Below are 20,008 nucleotides of genomic sequence, written 5' to 3'. Positions count from 1 at the left end.
ACTAGTATGTCAAATGTGGTGAAAATCGGTTCAGATATAGCTATAGCTCCCATATATATTGTTCATCCGATTTGTTATATTTGTTCGCCATAGCCGTAATATGCACTCCGTAACTACGATATTCAGGAAAACATATCAAATTTAGCTCAGAAATTCCTTTGCCAAATTTTATAGAGGTCGGTTCAGATTTTGATATAGCTCCATATGTATATATATATATATATATATATATATATATATATATATATATATATATATATATATATATATATACATATATACATATATATATATAAATATATATATATATATATATATATATATATATATATATATATATATATATATAATTTCAAGGTAAAATGGGTAATACAAGTCCGAATATAAAAGATACAAATGTCTCGGCAAATTTGGTCCTTTCGACTTTATATTATAACTATAATCATAGTTGGCATGATTTAACTCTCACAAATTCCCCAAAAGAATTTATATTTTTTATGTAAAGCCATACTAAATATGCAAAGTGGTGTAGGCTATCATAAAGTCGGCCCGTCCAACTTTAAGACTTTCTTTACGGTTTTTTTCTTAATGAAATGAAATCTTGTTCATTGAAAACAATTAGACTGAGAACTGCCATTTTAATGCTAAGTTTTTGGGAAGTCGGGGCCGATACCTTCAAAATGCGGAGGTAATACCAATACCAGAAGATATTTTCTTAAAATTAAAGTTAGTATTCTGTAAAGTCTAGAGCCATCTAAATTTTATATATTTTCAATAAAACAATTTTGAATATTTCATTTGATTGGTTGTTTATTTCGATTTTATTTTCTTTGCCGAACGTATATATGTCTGATAGTAGAAATTTGAAAATAATATTAACATAAATATACACTGACTAACGGAAAATAGAACAATTTGTTTGCTCATATTGCACGGATTGTTTATCAGCGGCAGACTCTGATGAAATGCCAAAATAATGAATTGGATTATTTGCATCATTGTGACTCGTTTTTTCCATGCCATCAAATCGATGTTGAGTTTCATGGCAGCCGCCAGATAATAGGTGTACATGACAACGTGGATGAATGAGTTAATTACTCCAATCAGACTTAAATGTGATCCTGAAATGAACACACACAAACAGCGATAATGATACGACATCAAATAAGGTTTAAACAATATAATGATTTGTATTTTAATTGTTAAGGTAGGGAACGTCATACCAACCGATTTCAAACTTACCAAATGATTTCGAAATATACAAGTATGTTCCAACCAACATTCCAGCATGATGATAAACATGTAGGAAACTAATTTGATTGAATTTCTTGCGAAGCAAAAAGAAAATCTGTACATAGAAGAACAATTTAATTTTTTTTTTCAAATCAGCAAAAAATTGCTAATATCACCACTCACCGTATCCAATAGATCCATATATTTGCTTAAATGATATAAATAGACTGGACGGGCTCCCTTCAATGTCATCGGTCTCATATCGTCAGGATTGTAACCTTCACAGGTTAAACTGTAATCTGGTCGCAGATAGCTATAACGAACTCCTTCGTACAATATAAATGCATTCAGCAGAATTTGTACGAAATTGTAGAGCTTCATTAATCCATCCACATTAAATGGTTTCCGATTTTCCATGTATTTGGGTCCCCATTTTCGAACAATTAAGAGGTATAATGTGAAAATGGATATCATGAATAGGGGACTGGCCAGTATTGGATTTACGGTAATGCGCCTATCTGTGAAATAAAAAACAAAAAACAATCCTCTGAAAATATTCAAAATATCTACTTTTTCCAAAAATAAACTAAAAAATCTAAAAAAATAATACTTTGAATTTTATTAAGCGACAGGTGGAAAAGGGTTCTTGAAAATTTTTTAACATATTATTAAAAAAATTTTGTAAACAGTGCATCTAAACCAAAAAGATTGTGTTTCAGAAAAATATTGTATCGAATCGTATATTCCTTAGAAACTGATTAAAATCCACGAATCTGAAAGCCCTTCACTCTAATAAGCAATCAAATATTCTCTAAGAACTGACGGCTGTTTTTGTTCTTGAAGCAAAAAACATTCCAAAACTTTACTTGATAAAATATTTTGAAAACACAAACTATGTGTTGGGGGTATTATAAGTTTGATTGGGCCCAATATTATGTAACACCTCGAAATATTGGTTTCCCACATAGGAAAGTATATATGGATTTTCCTAGCTCGCCGAGCTTAGTCGATCTAGCTATATATGTCCGTCCGTCCGTCTGTCCATGTTAATTTGTAATCACGCTACAGGTCGCAATTATGGCCCGATCCTTACGAAATTTCTTTTGGAGATGATCGCCAAATGTTTAGGGGTTGAAATGGACCAAATACTGAAAAAATATATATATAAAATATATTATAGACCAATCGACGCGGAATTTCGCATGTAGCTAGAGTTTAGGGCGGGGAAGAAGCCTATCAATTTGGGTGGTCATCGGATAATATTTAGCGGGTAAAATAGACCATATCTTTTGTGTTGAAAAAATTCAAAATTTTTCATAAAACCGTGAATTTTTTTAAATCCCGGCGAAATCACAAAGTCATGACAAGGTTACTTCTGACCTTTACATTGATGTTAACATCCAACAAATCGGATATATAGCAAAATATGTGCGATATATATGTCTTTCAAAGAAGATATGCTTGAAAGATCTCTTATATGTCGAGAACGACTGAACTGATTTCGACAGTTCTCATTAATTCAGAATGGCCTCTTGGCAGGAAAGAAAAAACGTCTATAAAATCGCATAAAAATATCTCTCTAAAGATGAAAATATTGGATTTGTAACATTTTCTCATATTTTTTCAATTTTGTCATATTTTTGGCATATTTTCATTTTGAATTGAACATTTGGTAATATTTCTACAGCTAACAAAACTAAGTAGTTAGGATATCAGGATATCATATACAGATCGCATTTATGGCCCGATCCTTACGAAATTTTGCATGGGGATAAGATGAGGGTCAGAATAGAAGCCTACTCTTTTTGGAGATGATCGCCATATATTTAGGGGTTGAAATGGACCAAAAAACTGCAAAATTGTTAGCAGGTCGTAATTATCGCCCGATCCTCACGCACAGATGGCCATCCAAAAATATTCAATGTGTGAAATAGTTTGCCAACTTTTGCAGACAAAGTACGAAAACGTCCATTCCAGTGACTTTTTGGAGAATTCACAAATACAGGAAAGACGCACTTCTGACTATTTCGTTAAGGCTGATTTCGTTGAAGAATATAGTCAAATGTCTGTATCTCATATAGATTCATTTCAGTCAAAAACCAATAATAAATGTTAGTCTTTTGCCACCTCTGAGATATTATAGGTCTTTGGGAAATATTGGTTCCAGATCTAGGAAGACCATTTACGTGCAACATCTACCAATAAATTGGAAATGAGCAAATTCGTTTAAGTTGCTATTATTCAAAAATTAGAGAACGAAGCCTGATGGTTTTCTTTTATTATTTGTCACAATATCTTGTGGAGTTCTTTCGAGTATCTCGCCTATATAAACTGTATGGTTTATTATAGTGTTGTAGGGTATTCAACGGTCAGCCCCGCTCGACTGTAGCCTTTGCTTACTTGTTGTCCAATAAATTTGTCTAAAATTGGTATTTATAGATTTTAATGCGTTCTAGCTCCTGTGGCGGAACATTTTATTTATGGGTCCACGTTTTCGTATAGACACCAAATAACCGTACCTCCCCATTTTCGGTACTTTGATTATTTTTGTCACATTTTTGCACGGATTTGTGTAAAATTTATTATATGATTTTCGACACATTCTCTGAAAGGGTTAGTCTATTCAGATTGAGATGAAAAAACTGCAACAAAGTCAAAAGCCATAATTTTTACATTTTTTTTAATTTTTACAAATTTTAGAATAAGTTTAGATTTGTTCGAATTTGTCACCTTTGGCACGAATTATGGCCTATAAAGGGCCAGCGAAATCGTCACACACTGCCCGAATGTTGCTTTGTGGTATTTTGCCCATTCCCGGCGAAGCGCTTGCTTGAGGTGATATTCTTTTTTACTGTCAAACTTGCTTTCCAAAATACTCCAGACACAATAGTCCAACGGATTGGTATCCGGAGATTTTGGTGGCCATTGTGCGCTGGAAATGAAGGGAGGAACCTCATTTTGTAACCATTCTTGGGTGGCGCGTGCCGAGTGCGATGGTGCTGAGTCCTGTTGGAATGTCCAAGGTCTGCGGCCAAAATGTTTGCGGGCCAAAGGCTTTAATACCCCCTCTAGAATATTTTCGCGATAATCTATTAATACGAGCGGAGAGCGACCATCGGCTGTCACGGCTGCCCACAATATCAGCATGGCCGGCGTTTGAGTTCTGGTGACCAACCGAAGGTGCACATTTTCAGCTGACCTCTTTGGCAAGTAACCACGATCATTTTGTTTGTTTACAAACTGCTGGACAACGAATGTTTTCTCATCGGAGAAAATCAAATTCGGCAGTTCACCACTTTCGGCCAAGCGAAGAAACTCTTTAGCTCGTTTGAGTCTATTTTCCCTCTGTCGCGTGGTTAGTTCTTGCACTTTTTGGAGTTTCAATGGCTTTTCCCCGAGCTGATTTTTTAGTATTTGTCGAATGGAATATTGTGATATGTTTAGCTCAGGAGCCAGTTTTCGGCCACTGCGATGCGGGTTTCGATCAAGTCGCCTCTTTACTTTTCGAACCATTACAGCTGATGTTGCTATTGCTGTTTTCTGGTCCACGTTTTTGTAACGGGTTCCAGTTCCGGTATCGGAACATTGTATGTATAGGTCCATATTTTCGAATAGCCCTCATATAACGGTACCTCCCGATATTGGATATTTTCATGATTTTTGTCACATTATCCACGGATTCTTCAAAAAATTGGTATTTATAGCTCTTAATGGGGTTTCGCTCTTGTGGCACAATATTGAATATCTAGGTCCATGTTTTCCTACATCCGCCATATAATGGTACCTACTGATGTTCGGATTTTTTGATAATCCTTGTAACATTTACCCACATAATTTTTTTCCAATTTGCATTCCAGACATGCAATAGATAACAATTCTTGTAGTATAAGGTTGTCTAAATGGGTACCCTTTTTGGTATGGTCCCCCATGCAATGGACTCACGAACTTAATGTCTTTTATTCCCTCCACCATACATAGTATGGAGGGTAGATTATATTCTTGATAAGCGTAAAATTCTAAGACGATTTTGCCGTCCATTCTTCTGTTGTATCCACGCTAGAGTCAAAACGAATAAAGATAGGAAGCTGCAGGCAGATCAAATTCTACGATGGGCTATATCGGTCCACGATATCGTATAGCCCCCACAAACGGTACTCCCCAATATTCGGTATTTTGATGATTTTAGCCGCATTTTCCAATGGAGTTGTCTAAAAATCCGTTCAAGGAGTTCTTTTCTAGTACTTTACCCTACTGCAGAAAATTGCTAATAGACGTCCACAATATAGTATAGCCCCCATACAACGGTTTCCCCGATGTTCGGCATTTTGATGATATTCGCCACATTTTCCAATGAAATTGTCTGAAAATCCCCACAAGGAGTTCTTTTCGAGTACTTTACTCTTTGGAAGATAATTGTTTGTATATGTCCACGATATCGTATAGCCCCCATACAACGGTACTCCCCGATATTCGGCAATTTGATGATTTTGGCCACATTTTCCAATGGAATTGTCTGAAAATCCACACAAGGAGTTCTTTCTTGGTAATTTACCCTCTGGAAGAGAATTGTTTATATACGTTCACAATATCGTATTTCGTATTGTATCACTATGCTGGATATTTTAATTGTCTTTTAAAAATGTCACATCGTTTCTTCATATTATTGTTGTCTCCACATAATAACGTTTTAGTGCATATTTTACTCATTTTTTCGATAGAAATAAATTTAAGGATTTAAGATAACCTGCCTATTTGCAGAACATTATTGAACTCCAATAGTTTATGGATCAGATATTGTAAAATCTTCATTTTAATTGCATTCACACTTTCGATTTATTTTCAATTCTATGTTATTGGCACAAAACTAAAACTAACACTGATTGCGATAAAATAATTACAAATATTTAAAACCTAATTATTTAGGCAAATGGGGAAATATTTCGTATATTTTGTTAAAATTACATTGTAACACATTCTTCCATTCATGAAGTGAGTGCAGTCGATGAATATGCAAATGTTTGAAATAGAAATCAAAACAAAACGAAAAAAAAAATTCTTGTATTGTAAACAAGACGCTCTTTCCGCTTTAAAGGGTTTAGATATTCAAATTTAAATGATTGTGTGTGCGATATTATTCGTGGATAGACATAGCAACTACTAAAAAAAATTGTTTTTAAATAGTGCTAATTCATTGAGTAATTTCGACCTCATTTTGGCATTTCTGTTGCAATTTAGTGCTCTTGATTTGTTTGGTTACTTCATAGTAGTCAGGCTTTACTGAAAAGCTTTGTTTTAATAAATTCTATTTAATTTGTGGAAAATTTATTTACAATTTAAGAAGCAGTACCATAAGTTTGGGGCTAACTCACGTTTAGTAAGAACTCTCATACTTTTCTGAAGGGTTAGACTACAAACCTACAAAACCGATATAGACAACACGAATTACTGAATATTTTAAAACGGCCATAACTCCTTAAATATTGAGTTTTCAGCGTTTTTAGATATTATTTGTGATCACTTTTCGAGGCACGAATTATTGAATATTTTAAAATGGCCATAACTCATTAAATATTGAGTTTTTAGCGCTTTGAGCTATTATTTGTGATCACTTTTTGATGCATAAATTATTGCATATTTTAAAATGGCCATAACTCCTTAAATATTGAGTTTTGAGCGTTTTTAGCTATTATTTGTGATCACTTTTTGAGGCACGATTTATTGAATATTTTAAAATGGTCATATCTCTTTAAATATTGAGTTTTCAGCCATTTTAGTTATTATTTATGATCATTTTTTGGGGCACGAATTATTGAATATTTTATTTTCTATATCGGTTATATATTATTTGAAATCTAATGAAAATATCTATCCAACATGATTCAATTATAGGAAACGTGAGTTATATCAAAATTATCCGATTGGACCTGGATTTTTATACCCTACAACACTTTGTGTTGGGGGTATTATAAGTTTGATTGGGCCAAAAAATATGTAACACCTCGAAATATTGATTTCCCACATAGGAAAGTATATATGGATCTTCCTTTCTCGCCGAGCTGAGTCGATCCATCTATGTATGTCCGTCCATCCGCTTGTCCATGTTAATTTGTAATCACTCTAGAGGTCGCAATTATGGCCCGATCTTCACGATATTTATAATGTAGGTGGGGTTAATGTCAGAATAGAAACCTATTTCTTATAGGGCATAATAGGGGTTGAAATGGAAAATTTTCGTGATTTTGCAGTTGCTCTACAGGTCACAATTATAGACCAATGGAAGCGAAAGTTAGCATGGGGTTAAAGCCTTGTTCCGCTTATAAGACAAGGAATTCTGGCCTGACTGTTACAATTTGTATCAATTCGGAATAGTCTTTTGCCTGAAAAGTAGATCTAAGAAAATCGCGTAAAAATGAAAAGTGAATATTTGTTGTTAATTTTTTTTAAATTTTTGTCATATTTTTTATCGCATGCGATTTTTATACCCTATAACACTATGTGTTGGGGGTAAGTTTGATTGGGCCAATAATTATGTAACACCTCGAAATATTGGTTTCCCACATAGGAAAGTATATATGGATCTTCCTATCTCGCCGAGCTGAGTCGATCTAGCTATGAATGTCCGTCCGTCCGTCTGTCCATGTTAATTTGTAAGCACTCTACAGGTCGCAATTATGGCCCGATCTTCACGAAATTTAGAATGGAGGTGGGGTTAAGGCCAGAATAGAACCCTATTTCTTTTGGAGATGATCGCATAATATTTAGTGGTTGAAATGGACCAAAAAACTGAAAAAATTCCTGTTTTTGCAGTTGCTCTATAGGTTGCATTTATAGACCAATCAAAGCGGAAGTTAGCATGGGGCTAGAGCTTCTGGCTGGGCAGAAGCCTTCCAATTTTGATGGTCATCGGGTAACATTTAGTGGTTGAAATAGACCAAAGCATTTGTGATAAATAAAAGTCAAATTTTCCATTAAACTGCGAATATTTTTAATGCCGGCGAAATCACAAATCGACGAACAGGTCAATTCTGACCGTTACGTAGATGCCGATAGTAAAAATATCGGATATATATAGCGAAATATATACAATGTAGGGGATGTTATCTAGAATGCTTATATCTTCAGAATGGCTGGAGCGATTTTGACAAATTTTGTAAAATTAGAATGCCCTTTTGGCATAAAAGTATAAAATCTAAAAAAAATCGCATAAAAATGCCAATAATGATGTTAATATAGATTTGGTAGTGTTTTGTGACATTTTTTTATTTTTTCAAATTTTTTATCGCATGCGATTTGTTCAATTTGACTTATAATATTGAAGTGTATATCGTTCGATCATCACGAAATTTTTGACAAAGATAGGGTTAGGCTCAGGAGGGCTAAGTCTATTGTTTTCAAAGATGTCCGCAATATATTTAGGTGTTGAAATGGACCAGCAACTCAAAATGTTCCATTTACTTACAGGCGATATCCGATATACACAATAGGCGAACTTCTGGCTTTTTATGCTGATTTCGTTGACAAATATAGCCAAATATCGTAGACAAGCAAATCATATAGATGAGTCTAAATTTGGAGACACAGAGGGGTCTCTTGCTTTTGGAGATAATCGCAAAATATTAGGGGGTTCAAATTAACCAAAAACAAAAAAAAAATCCTGATCACACAATTGAAGCTAATCGACACGCCTGAGAAGATAGTTAAGCACAGGGAAGAATTCTAGCATTTTGGATGACCATTGGATTACCATTATTAATGGACCACAAAAACTAACAGCTCGACGGAGTGCATAAATATTGGCAAAATGTACCTGGTCAAATTGCTAAGGGTAATATCGGGTAGTGCTTCGTGACATAATTTCAAAATCGAAATCTTCCCAAATGGATTTGGACATGAGGGGGCTTCTCACATATTGTAGTTTTGTAGGGTATCACATAGTCGGCCACGCACGACTATAGCCTTTGCTTACTTGTTTTTTTTATACCGAAAAGTAGACAGAATGAGGTAATGCATGGAAGAAGATATCGTGCAGAGGGCCACCGTGGTATTGCTGGCACACACGAGATTTTTTAATGACATTTTCAATAAACCGTTTTGCATTAATGCGGCGTTCAAGTTCTTCTTTTCAGACTTGAGCCGTCTTCGGCTTATTCGCGTAAGCTATCGACTTCAAAAACCCAAAATGAAAAAGGTGTTAAATTGCTGTTTTTAGGCTGCCAATTCTGGTCTCAAAAACTCGAAATAACAGAACCGGGAAATAACTGATGCAGCTATTGAATTCTTTCTCAGCCTGTATAACGTGTGGCACTGTCTTGTTGAAAAAACTGGTTATCATTTCACGCTACCGATTTCCGTACACGGGGTTTGTTCTTCTCATCATTAAATTGAGAAGACAGCACACTTTTTTAAGAATTTTGGGATTGCGGTCCGGCAATGAATTCTTAATGCATGTATCGTTTTATTTTTATACCCTCCAGCATTCTATGGAGGGTATATTAACTTTATCATTCCGTTTGTAACTCCTCTAAATATTCATAATAATATATACATGTATATATATATATATATATATATATATATATATATATATATATATATATATATATATATATATATATATATATATATATATATATATTCGGTATTTTGATGATTTAAGAACCATTATTCACCGGAATCGTTTCAAATTTCGTATTGGAAGATCCTAGCGGGTACTACGACCAATGGCAACAAATGTTGTATGCAGGTCCAAGTCTTCGTATAGCCCCTATATAACGGTACCCCCGATATTCGATTTTTTTCAGATGTTAGCGACATTATTTACCGGAATTATTTAAAATTTCGTATTTGAAGTTCGTAACGGGTACTACAACCTATGACAAAAAATTTTGTATGCAGATCCAAGTCTTCGTAAAGCCCCCATATAACGGTTCCTCCCTATATTCGGTATTTTGATGATTTAAGAAATATTACTCACCGGAATCGTTTCAAATTTCGTATTGGAAGATCCTAGCGGGTACTACGACCAATGGCAACAAATGTTGTATGCAGGTCCAAGTCTTCGTATAGCCCCTATATAACTGTACCTCCCGATATTCGGTATTTTCAAGATTTTGGGGACATTATATACCGGAATTATTTAAAATTTCGTATTTGAAGTTCGTAATGGGTACTACAGCCTATGACAAAAACTTTTGTATGCAGGTCCAAGTCTTCGTACAGCCCCCATATAACGGTACCTCCCGATATTGGGTATTTTGATGATTTCAACAACATTATTCACCGGAATCGTTTCAAATTTCGTAGTGGAAGATCCTAACGGGTACTAGAACCTATTGCGAAAATTTTTGTATGCAGGTCCAAGTCTTCGTATAGCCCCCATATAACGGTACCTCCCGATATTCGGTATTTTCAAGATTTTAGCGACATTATTTACCGGAATTATTTAAAATTTCGTATTTGAAGTTCGTAATGGGTACTACAACCTATGACAAAAAATTTTGTATGCAGATCCAAGTCTTCGTAAAGCCCCCATATAACGGTTCCTCCCGATATTCGGTATTTTGATGATTTAAGAAACATTATTCACCGGAATCGTTTCAAATTTCGTATTGGAAGATCCTAGCGGGTACTACGACCAATGGCAACAAATGTTGTATGCAGGTCCAAGTCTTCGTATAGCCCCCATATAACTGTACCTCCCGATATTCGGTATTTTCAAGATTTTGGGGACATTATTTACCGGAATTATTTAAAATTTCGTATTTGAAGTTCGTAATGGGTACTACAGCCTATGACAAAAACTTTTGTATGCAGGTCCAAGTCTTCGTACAGCCCCCATATAGCGGTACCTCCCGATATTGGGTATTTTGATGATTTCAACAACATTATTCACCGGAATCGTTTCAAATTTCGTAGTGGAAGATCCTAACGGGTACTAGAACCTATGGCAAAAAATTTTGTATGCAGGTCCAAGTGTTTGTATAGCCCCCATATAACTGTACCTCCCGATACTCCGTATTTTCATGATTTTTGCGACATTATTCACCATAATTTTAACAATTTTCGTATTTGAAGTTCGTAATAGGTACTACAGCCTATGACAAAAAATTTAGTGCTTTAAACTTACCACTAAATTTAAGTGGGATCTTGAAAAATATTTATAAAATGTAAACGTTTCCATTCTAAAAAACATTGTACCGTATATCCACTTAATAACATTTATTTCATTTAACTGTTTATTCATTATTTCTAATATTAACACTCTTGCATACAATACATTACAGTAGACCCTTAAATTAGTTTGATTTTATCTTTTTGGCTGGACGTATATATGTCTGATAGTAGAAATTCGAAAACAACATCAACATAACTACACTTTGACTAACGGATAACACAACAATTGGTGTTGCCAGATTGCATGAATTGTTTATCAACGGCAGACTCTGATGAAATATCAAGATAATGAATTGCACTATTTGCATTATGGTCAGGCGTTTTTTCCATGGCGCCAAATCGAAGTTAAGTTTCATGGCAGCCGCCAGGTAGTAGGTGTACATAACAATGTGGATGAATGAGTTAATTACTCCAATCATAGTTAAATGTGATCCTTAAAAAGAAAACAAAAAAATCAAAATAGAAGATCATGGTTTAGAATTTCGGTAATTTCCAACTTACCAAAAGATTTCGAAACATACAGATATGTTCCAGCCAACATTAAGGCATGATGATAAACATGCAGAAAACTAATTTGATTGAATTTTTTGCGCAGCAAAAAGAAAATCTGTAATCATTAATTTTTTTAATTTTATTCTGTAATAAAGTTCTTATACCACCTACCGTATCTAATAGATCCAAATATTTGCTCACATGATACAAGTATGCGGGACGGGTTCCCTTTAACGTCGGCATTCTCATATCGTTCGGATTGAAACCTTCACAGGTAAAACTAAAATCTGATCTCCAATAGCTATAACGGAGGGCTTCATAGAAGATAAAAGCATTCAAAAGAATTTGCACAACATTATAGAGCTTCATTAAATCATCCACTTTAAATGGTTTACGATCTTCCATGTACTTGGGACCCCATTTACGTACAATCAAAATGTATAATGTGAAAATCGCAATCATAAATAGGGGACTGGCCAGTATGGGATTTTCTGTGATGCGTTTGTCTGTAAAATAAATAAATAAATAAAATAAAATATTTTTAAAAGGGTTACAATTTAACAAAAATAGTTATACTGATAGACTTAACAAATGTTTAAATATACCTAGTACTGCTTTTTAATTTAATTTTAAAGAATTTAATTTTAAAGAGACGATTCAGACATCCTCTAAATGGTAATTGTATTTAGTTTACGGCATTCGCATTCATTAAGATTAGTTCAGTAAATTGAAACCCAATTTAGACAGTCATTGGAAAATCATTTTAAACAAAGTACAATTTGTTGGCCATTGAAAGTATATTATAAACCAATAAAGAAAGTCTTAAAATCGGGCGGGACCACTTTATGATACCTTACACCACTTTACATATTTATTAGAGCTTCACATAACAAATAAAAGTTTTTATGGGAAATTTGTGAGAATACAATCATACTAACTATCATTATAGTTACAAGTTGGGAAAATATTCTCAAAAATAATTAACGGCTTTAAAAACTCAAGGTTCTGGATACCATCAAAATATTCTTAAAAAAACTACAAATTCAAGGCCTCAAAAATTTCTCAAAAAAACCAAGAACAAAACGTGCCACATATTCGTTGATGTTTGATTCCAAGAGTCAATGTCATCTCCTTATGAGATTTAAATCTCAACTCGAAAGATGAATCCATCAAAAATCCTACAACTCTGAAGTTTTTGAAAAAATATTCTTACAAAAAGTTTTCCCAAAAAAGAGTTTCAGAAGTCGTTGAAAAAAATAATAAAAAAAACTCCATGACCGTGATATACTTAAAAAAATATTCTTAGGAAAATCGACATCGAAACATACGACTTTGTAGCCCTTTACTTTAACTTCAACATTTAAAAGAACCAAAATATCCTTGAAAAAATATTCAAAAAAAAAAAAAAAAAATCAATTCTGATGCCTTTAAAATATTAAAAGAGATCCACAGCCATAAAGTTCTTACTAAATATTTTTTTAATACAAAATTATCAATTTTTTTAAATAAAACATTCTTATTTTTCTCAGCAAAATGCTTAAAATAAGTCTTTGAAACCAATAATATGACACCAATCTGTTGTCCTAGAAATGTATCTTCTCTGCAAAATCCGCAACTCTTAAGTCCTTGAAAATTTTCGTCAACAAAATTTACTGCCCAAAAGTCTTAAAAAAAATCACGACCTTCAAAAATGTCTTTTTTTAATCCAAGATTCTAATGTCCTTAAAAAAATAATAAATAAGAAAATCTCCAATTCTTAAAAAAATATCCTCAAAAATATTCTTTAGTCTTTTGAAAAAGTGTTGGTTTTAAATAAGTAACACTAAAGTTCTAAAAAAAATATTTCGAAAAATTATCGACGAAGAAGTGCACGAAAAAGAAATATTCTATATTAAAACACGCAATTGAAGTTCCGCAAAATATATTATTTGAAGTTCTCTATTTTGAAGCCATTTAAAATTAAGTTATAATAATTTTACTGTACTGAAGTTATTGAATAAATATTCCTAAATATTTCACGACTCTAACCAATATAATCGCAAATCGATAAAAATATTTTCGATTGTCTTGTAAATGCATATATTAAAAAAAAACTCTATTACAGCCCTATTACCCCAGAAAAATAACATTTTTGAAAAATATAAGGACTCAGCTTTTATTGTCCTTGAGAAATATCAGGATTCCAAAAGTCCTTAAAAAAAATTCGCGATAATGGATTTGATAGTTTTATCACTAATAGAAGTAGATTTTTTTTTTTGAAATCCACAATAGCACTAATAGTTTTAAATTCTTGATTGAAGCTCCGAAGTTCCACACTTGTTGATTTTATAATTCTCGAAAATATTTCCTTCATAAAGCTAGGATTTTATCACCAAGCGATAAAATCTGATATATTAGACCCGTAAATTATATATTCATACACATTTTGTAAGTGATCTTATCTTAAGTATTGCGGGTTTTAAATTTGGTATTTTTCTTCACTTATTTGCATATTTTTTAAAGTTCATATTAACCGGATTTATTAATAATATGCATCAGCCCACATTTTTTGGCCTTTAGTTATAAGAATTAGAAACATTATTCAATATCGATACGTTGTGTAATTCAAAAACTCTGGAATTTGAAAATATTGATTTCAAGTTTCATAAAAAAATATATTTTTTAAATCACTTTTCCTTTGTTCAATTTTTAATTTATATGGAGGTTTCCTTAATTTTCCAAAATATTAAATTTAATATTATTTTTTTTTATTATAAAATAAATTTAATCGTTTGCTTGAATACATGCCTATGTTCATATTAACAAAATCCAAACCGAATTGCCGAACAAGTCTCCACATAGGTATTTGATTTGTATTTTTTGGTTAAACTTTCTTTGTGTACCGAATCGCTGGAAAGTATTTCTCTGACTGATTCTCAATAGTTTAATCTACAAATTGACCAAAGTCTAATCTTTTGATTTAAAAATTTTCCAGTTTCAAATAAATATTTCAGAATCCATGAAACAAGTTCCAGTAGAATAAATGCATTCTTTGAAATTATTAAAAACGGCACTGGCGAAATGTATTAAATTTAAGAATATTATAATGAGTATCATTTTTTTTGTTGTCGTTACTATAAGAAATCGCTATTGAATAATAAAGCCCACTTAAATAGAAGTTGCACACATGTGTACTAACTTAAGTATATGATCATTTACCAGTTCCAATAATTACTTAATTCCTGTTTCCGGAATTGGGTTTATTCCACACTGCATTTTTATTTTTTGTAGTCAAGACGGAAAGAAATCTTTATCATTATTAAACAAGATTTGCTATGAATTTTTAATAAATGTACGCAACTAATTTATGAATGAGATATTCCCAAAAGCTAAGCTATTCCCAGAAAACTGTAACAATTTGGATCTATCATATTTGGACTGATATTACAACGCACGAAGATATACAGGGTGAGATAAAAAAAAACTGCAACAAAGTCAAACGGCATCATTTTTACATTTGTTCTTAAATTTTATTAAATGAAAGCAAAAATGTCGGAAAGAGCATACAATTTTAGAATAAGTTTAGATTTGTTCGAATTGGGCACCTTTGGCACGAATTATGGCCTAAAAACGGCCTATGAAACCGTCACAACCTGCCCGAATGTTGCTCTGCGGTATTTTGGCCCATTCTCGGCGAAGCACTTGCTTGAGGTGATCGACACTTTGGTATTTTTCAGTATAAATCTTGCTTTCCAAAACTCTCCAGACACTATAGTCCAGCGGATTTGTGTCCGGAGACTTTGGTGGCCATTGTGTGCTGCATTCTTTGGTGGCACGTGCTGAGTGCGATGGTGCTAAGTCCTGTTGGAATGTCCCAGGTCTGCGGCCCAAATGTTTGTGTGCCCAAGGCTTTAATACACCCTCCAAGGCTTTAATACACCCTCCAGTATATATTTTCAAGATAATGTTCGGCATTTATTCTGATTCCACGGTCGATTAATACGAGCGGAGAGCGACCATCGGCTGTTATGGCGGCCCACACCATTACCATGGCCGGCGCTTGAGTTGTGCTGGCCAACCGTAGGTGCACATTTTCAGCTGATCTCTTCGGCAAGTAAACACGATCATTTTATTTGCTTACAAACTGCTGGACAACAAATGTTTTCTCATCGGAGAAAACCAAATTCGGCAGTTCACCACTTTCGGCCAAGCGAAGCAACTCTTTAGCTCTTTTGAGTCTATTTTATCTCTTTTGTGGTGTAGGTGCTTGCACTTTTTGGAATTTCAATGGCTTTACCCCGAGCTCATTTTTCAATATTTTCCGAATGGAATGTTGCGATATATTCAGCTCATGAGCCATATTTCGGCCACTGCGACGCGGGTTTCGATCAAGTCGCTTTTTTTACTTTTCGAACCCTTTCTACTGATGTTGCTGTTTTCTTATGTCCACTTCCTCGACGTCGGGATACGCTACCAGTATCACGGTAAAGATCGATTGTACGAGACACAAAAAATTTATTTACATTTAAATGCTGGAGTGCTCTATCGATAGCCACTTGTGCTTTTCCAGCCCAATATAAAGAAATCAGACTATCACGCTTGAATTCCATCACGAATAACTTTTTTTCTAAAAAATTCTCACCAAAATACTTTTGTTCGCTTGTAAACAATATAATGAGCTGTCACTGGAATAATTTTAACAACTGTAGGACGAGTAGCTTAGAAATGACAGCAGTCTGAAAATGGTTGCAGTTTTTTTATCTCACCCTGTATGGTGAGCAATAACCGTAAAATCGGATGAAGATTTATATCGAAACTATTTTAAAATCTGATCCCATCTCGATAAAATTTGGCAGAGGTATTTTGCAGCAGCATCCGATGCCCGAAATCAAATATCATTGGTGTGGAGTGCATATTACGCATGTGAGGGACTTTAACGCCAAATCAGATAAAACATATGTGTGGGAGCTATTGTTATATCCGAACTGAATTTCACCAAAATTTAACTTTAAAATTTAACTAACTTTTAGTCTGAATTCCGTTGAAAGTGCCAAAATCCAGTTCATTTGGGCTGATATTAGCCATTTGGTGCACAAAAATCCTAATATCTGATAAAGGTATATATATGGGAGCTATATCCAAGTCTGAACTCAGCTTGACAACATTTTTAACTCTTATTTAGCTGTATCTGATATCTGGTACAAAAGATTATTGTTGTGGAGTGTATATTATGAATTTTAGGAACTTGGACACCAAATCGAATAAAACATATATGTGGGAGCTATAACTGTAACTGAACCGATTTTCATCAAATTTGAAGTACTTATTTCGAGGATGAATTCGGCCGGTATTGCCAAAATTCAGTTCATATATCTATATCCTAACGGATTTTGACAAAATGTTAAACACTTATTTCGAAGCTGTATCTGATATCAGGTGCCAAAAATTATAGTTTTAGAGTGCATATTACGCATGTGAGGGACTTGAACACCAAATCGGATAAAACATATATATGTGAGCTATAGCTGTATCCTAAGCGATTTTCACCAAATTTGAAGTACTGTTTTCGAGGATGAATTCAGTTGGAATTGCCAAAATTCAGTCCATTTGGTGCACAATGAACCTAATATTGGTTGAAGATATATATGGGAGCTGTATCTAAATTTGAACCGATTAGCACCAATTTCAATGTTGTTCGTCCTTGGGCCTAACAAATATTTTTTGGAAATTTTCATCTCAATGGGATAATAAATGCGACCTGCATTTGGTTCACAAAAATACATAGACATACGGACGGACTGATATGCGTAGTAACCCCTCAATACTGAAAATTTGAGATTAAACTTTGATATGTGAAGCGAATTTTAAGGAGCAGAGCGTTTCAGATATACTAAGTTTTTGTCGCAAATTAAAGTGGTGTAGGGCATCACAGGGCCAGCCCCGGCCTGCAGAAGCCTTTGCTTATTAGCTTTTGATTTTTTTTTACTAATTTAATTAAAGACTATCTGTTTGTTTATATTTGAGTTAAGGCACGTGTTGGTCGTTTCAAGTTATACACATTTTTTTTGGCACTTGTTCTCGCCTATTCCGATTTAATAAATAAAATATCCACAAATGTTATAAAAGCACATAATTCAACACGATTTGTTATTATTTTCTTTTTTTTTAATATGATAATTAAAATTTGATCTGGTTTTTATTATATTTTGTATGTTTGAATGGGTCGGTAGGTTGTGGCACATGTATTTTGAATATTAAATATTGAAGCATATTTGATGGGTGAACATGCAAATGGTGTGGAAGAGATTGCATCTTAATTTGTATTGAGTCCAAATTTATAATTTTGAAGAGGCACATTTTTGAATGAAGCTTTAAAAGTGTAGCGTTTTTGTGGCCAGACTTGTTTAATACTGAACGATTAAGGAATAATTTTTAATTTTTTTTTTATTATGTAATTTTTTTATAAATTCATTTTTATTTTTATTATTATACAATTTAAAAATCCTTTTTTTGATATTTTAATTGTGTTTATATATAATCCACAGAAAATTAAATTAAACTTTTGCGCTTTTAAGTCATTATTCTTGTAATACAACTCATATTCCGATTAGAAATGTTCAATATTTTTCAATGAAAATCTTATACAGCGATTTTATTTTAAAGAATTTCTTGATTTTTTAACAGATTCCGGCACCACTTCATTTATAAAGGAATATTGTTGCACAAGGTGAGATCAAAAAATTCAACCAATTTTAGACTGCTTTCATTTCTAAGCTACTCGTCCGACTACGATTAAAATTATTCCAGTGACAGCTCATTATATTGTTTACAAGCGTACAAAAGCATTTTTGTGAGCATTATTCAGAAAAGAAAATTATTCGTGATGGAATTCAAGCGTGATAGTGTGATTTCTTTATATTTGGCTGGAAAACCTTAAGTGGCTATCGTTAGAGTACTCCAGCATATAAATGTGAATAAATCTTTTGTGTCTCGTACCATCGCTCGTTACCGTAATGCTGGTCAAGGAAGTGGGCGGAAGAAAACAGCAACATCAGCAGAAATGGTTCGAAAAGTAAAGAAGCGACTTGATCGAAACTCGCGTCGCTGTGGCCGAAAAATGGCTCGTGAGTTGAACATATCGCAATATTCTATTCGGCAAATATTGAAAAATGAGCTCGTGGTAAAGCCATTGAAATTCAAAAAAGTGCAAGAACTTACACCGCAACAGAGAGAAAATAAACTCAAAAGAGCTGTCGAGTTTGGTCTTCTCCGATGAGAAAACATTTGGTGTCCAGCAGTTTGTAAAAAACGAAATGAAAGCGTTTGCTTGCTAAAGAGGTCAGCTGAAAATGTGCACCTTCGGTTGGCCACCAGAACTCAAGCGCCGGCCATAGTGAAGGGGTGGGCCACCATAACTGCCAATGGTCATTCTCAGCTCGCATTAATCGACCGTGGCATCAGAATACATGGCGAATATTATCACGAAAATATTTTGGAGGCTGTATTAAAACCTTGGGAACGCAAAATTTTTGGCCGCATTCCTTGGACATTCCAACAGGATTCAGCACCATCGCATTGAGCACGCGCCACCCAAGAATGGTTACAAAATGAAGTTCCGGATACCAATCCGTTGGACTATAGTGTCTGGAGTATTTTAGAAAGCAAGGCTGGCACTAAAAAATACCAAAGTGTCGATCACCTCAAGCAAGCGCATCGCCGGGAATGGGCCAAAATGCCACAAAGCAAGATTCGGGCAGAGTGTGACGGTTTCATTGGCCGTTTGAAGGTCATAATTCGTACTAAATGTGACCAATTCGAACAAATCTAAACTTATTCTTAAATTTGATGTTATTTCCGACAGGTTTTGCTTTTATTCAAAAAAATTTAAAAAAATGTAAAAATATCGCGTTTGACTTTGTTGCAGTTTATTTTTTATCTCACCTTGTATATATATTTTTTGTTTCTTGTTAATCGATACAATATATAAATTGATTTCTTTCCATTACCTATTACTGCTCCATTTGAAATGTTTAACAAATTATGGATTATGATTTTCACCAATAGCATTTTGTTGTTATTTTATTTAATTCCAAATAACGTTGTTATTTGATTCGCGAAAATTGATTAACTG

At 33.7% G+C, this 20,008-nt stretch overlaps 2 protein-coding genes across 3 annotated transcripts in view; both read right to left on the bottom strand.

Annotated features, from left to right (window-relative positions):
• Positions 1-792: 792 nt before the first annotated feature.
• On the bottom strand, positions 793-6,118 carry LOC101896660 (elongation of very long chain fatty acids protein F). The gene is made up of 4 exons (XM_059122108.1): positions 5,978-6,118; positions 1,417-1,747; positions 1,243-1,348; positions 793-1,121 (listed from the first exon to the last, which is right to left on the bottom strand). The coding sequence occupies exons 1-4, from the start codon at positions 6,040-6,042 to the stop codon at positions 811-813; spliced, it is 813 nt and encodes a 270-aa protein (XP_058978091.1). The 5' UTR covers positions 6,043-6,118; the 3' UTR covers positions 793-810.
• Positions 6,119-11,434: 5,316 nt separating this feature from the next.
• The window catches only part of LOC131800441 (elongation of very long chain fatty acids protein 7-like), an 8,576-nt gene continuing 2 nt past the window's right edge, over positions 11,435-20,008 (bottom strand). The window contains exons 1-4 of one of the 2 annotated variants that reach the window (XM_059122109.1): positions 19,884-20,008; positions 12,070-12,404; positions 11,908-12,013; positions 11,435-11,839 (exon numbers count right to left, since the gene is read on the bottom strand). The exon at positions 19,884-20,008 is cut by the window's right edge and continues 2 nt beyond it. In XM_059122109.1, the coding sequence (XP_058978092.1) occupies positions 11,529-11,839; positions 11,908-12,013; positions 12,070-12,404; positions 19,884-19,944 (813 nt within the window). In that variant the 5' untranslated portion in view covers positions 19,945-20,008 and the 3' untranslated portion in view covers positions 11,435-11,528. Of the gene's footprint in view, positions 11,840-11,907; positions 12,014-12,069; positions 12,405-14,685; positions 14,842-19,883 lie in introns of those variants that run through there. The other variant, XM_059122110.1, reaches the window with a different exon arrangement.

Source organism: Musca domestica, unplaced genomic scaffold, assembly GCF_030504385.1.
Source record: "Musca domestica strain aabys unplaced genomic scaffold, Musca_domestica.polishedcontigs.V.1.1 2, whole genome shotgun sequence".
NCBI lineage: Eukaryota > Metazoa > Arthropoda > Insecta > Diptera > Muscidae > Musca > Musca domestica.
This window is presented reverse-complemented; position numbering and strand designations above follow the sequence as displayed.

What these genes read in the sequence shown, in the direction of transcription:
- LOC101896660 (XM_059122108.1), bottom strand. Translation starts at nt 6,042, where the DNA reads ATGAAGATTTTACAATATCTGATCCATAAACTATTGGAGTTCAATAAT. An exon ending in ATATGGATCTATTGGATACG is followed by an intron (nt 1,349 to 1,416) that starts GTGAGTGGTGAT and finishes TTCTATGTACAG; the next exon opens with ATTTTCTTTTTGCTTCGCAA. An exon ending in GTATATTTCGAAATCATTTG is followed by an intron (nt 1,122 to 1,242) that starts GTAAGTTTGAAA and finishes TGTTCATTTCAG; the next exon opens with GATCACATTTAAGTCTGATT.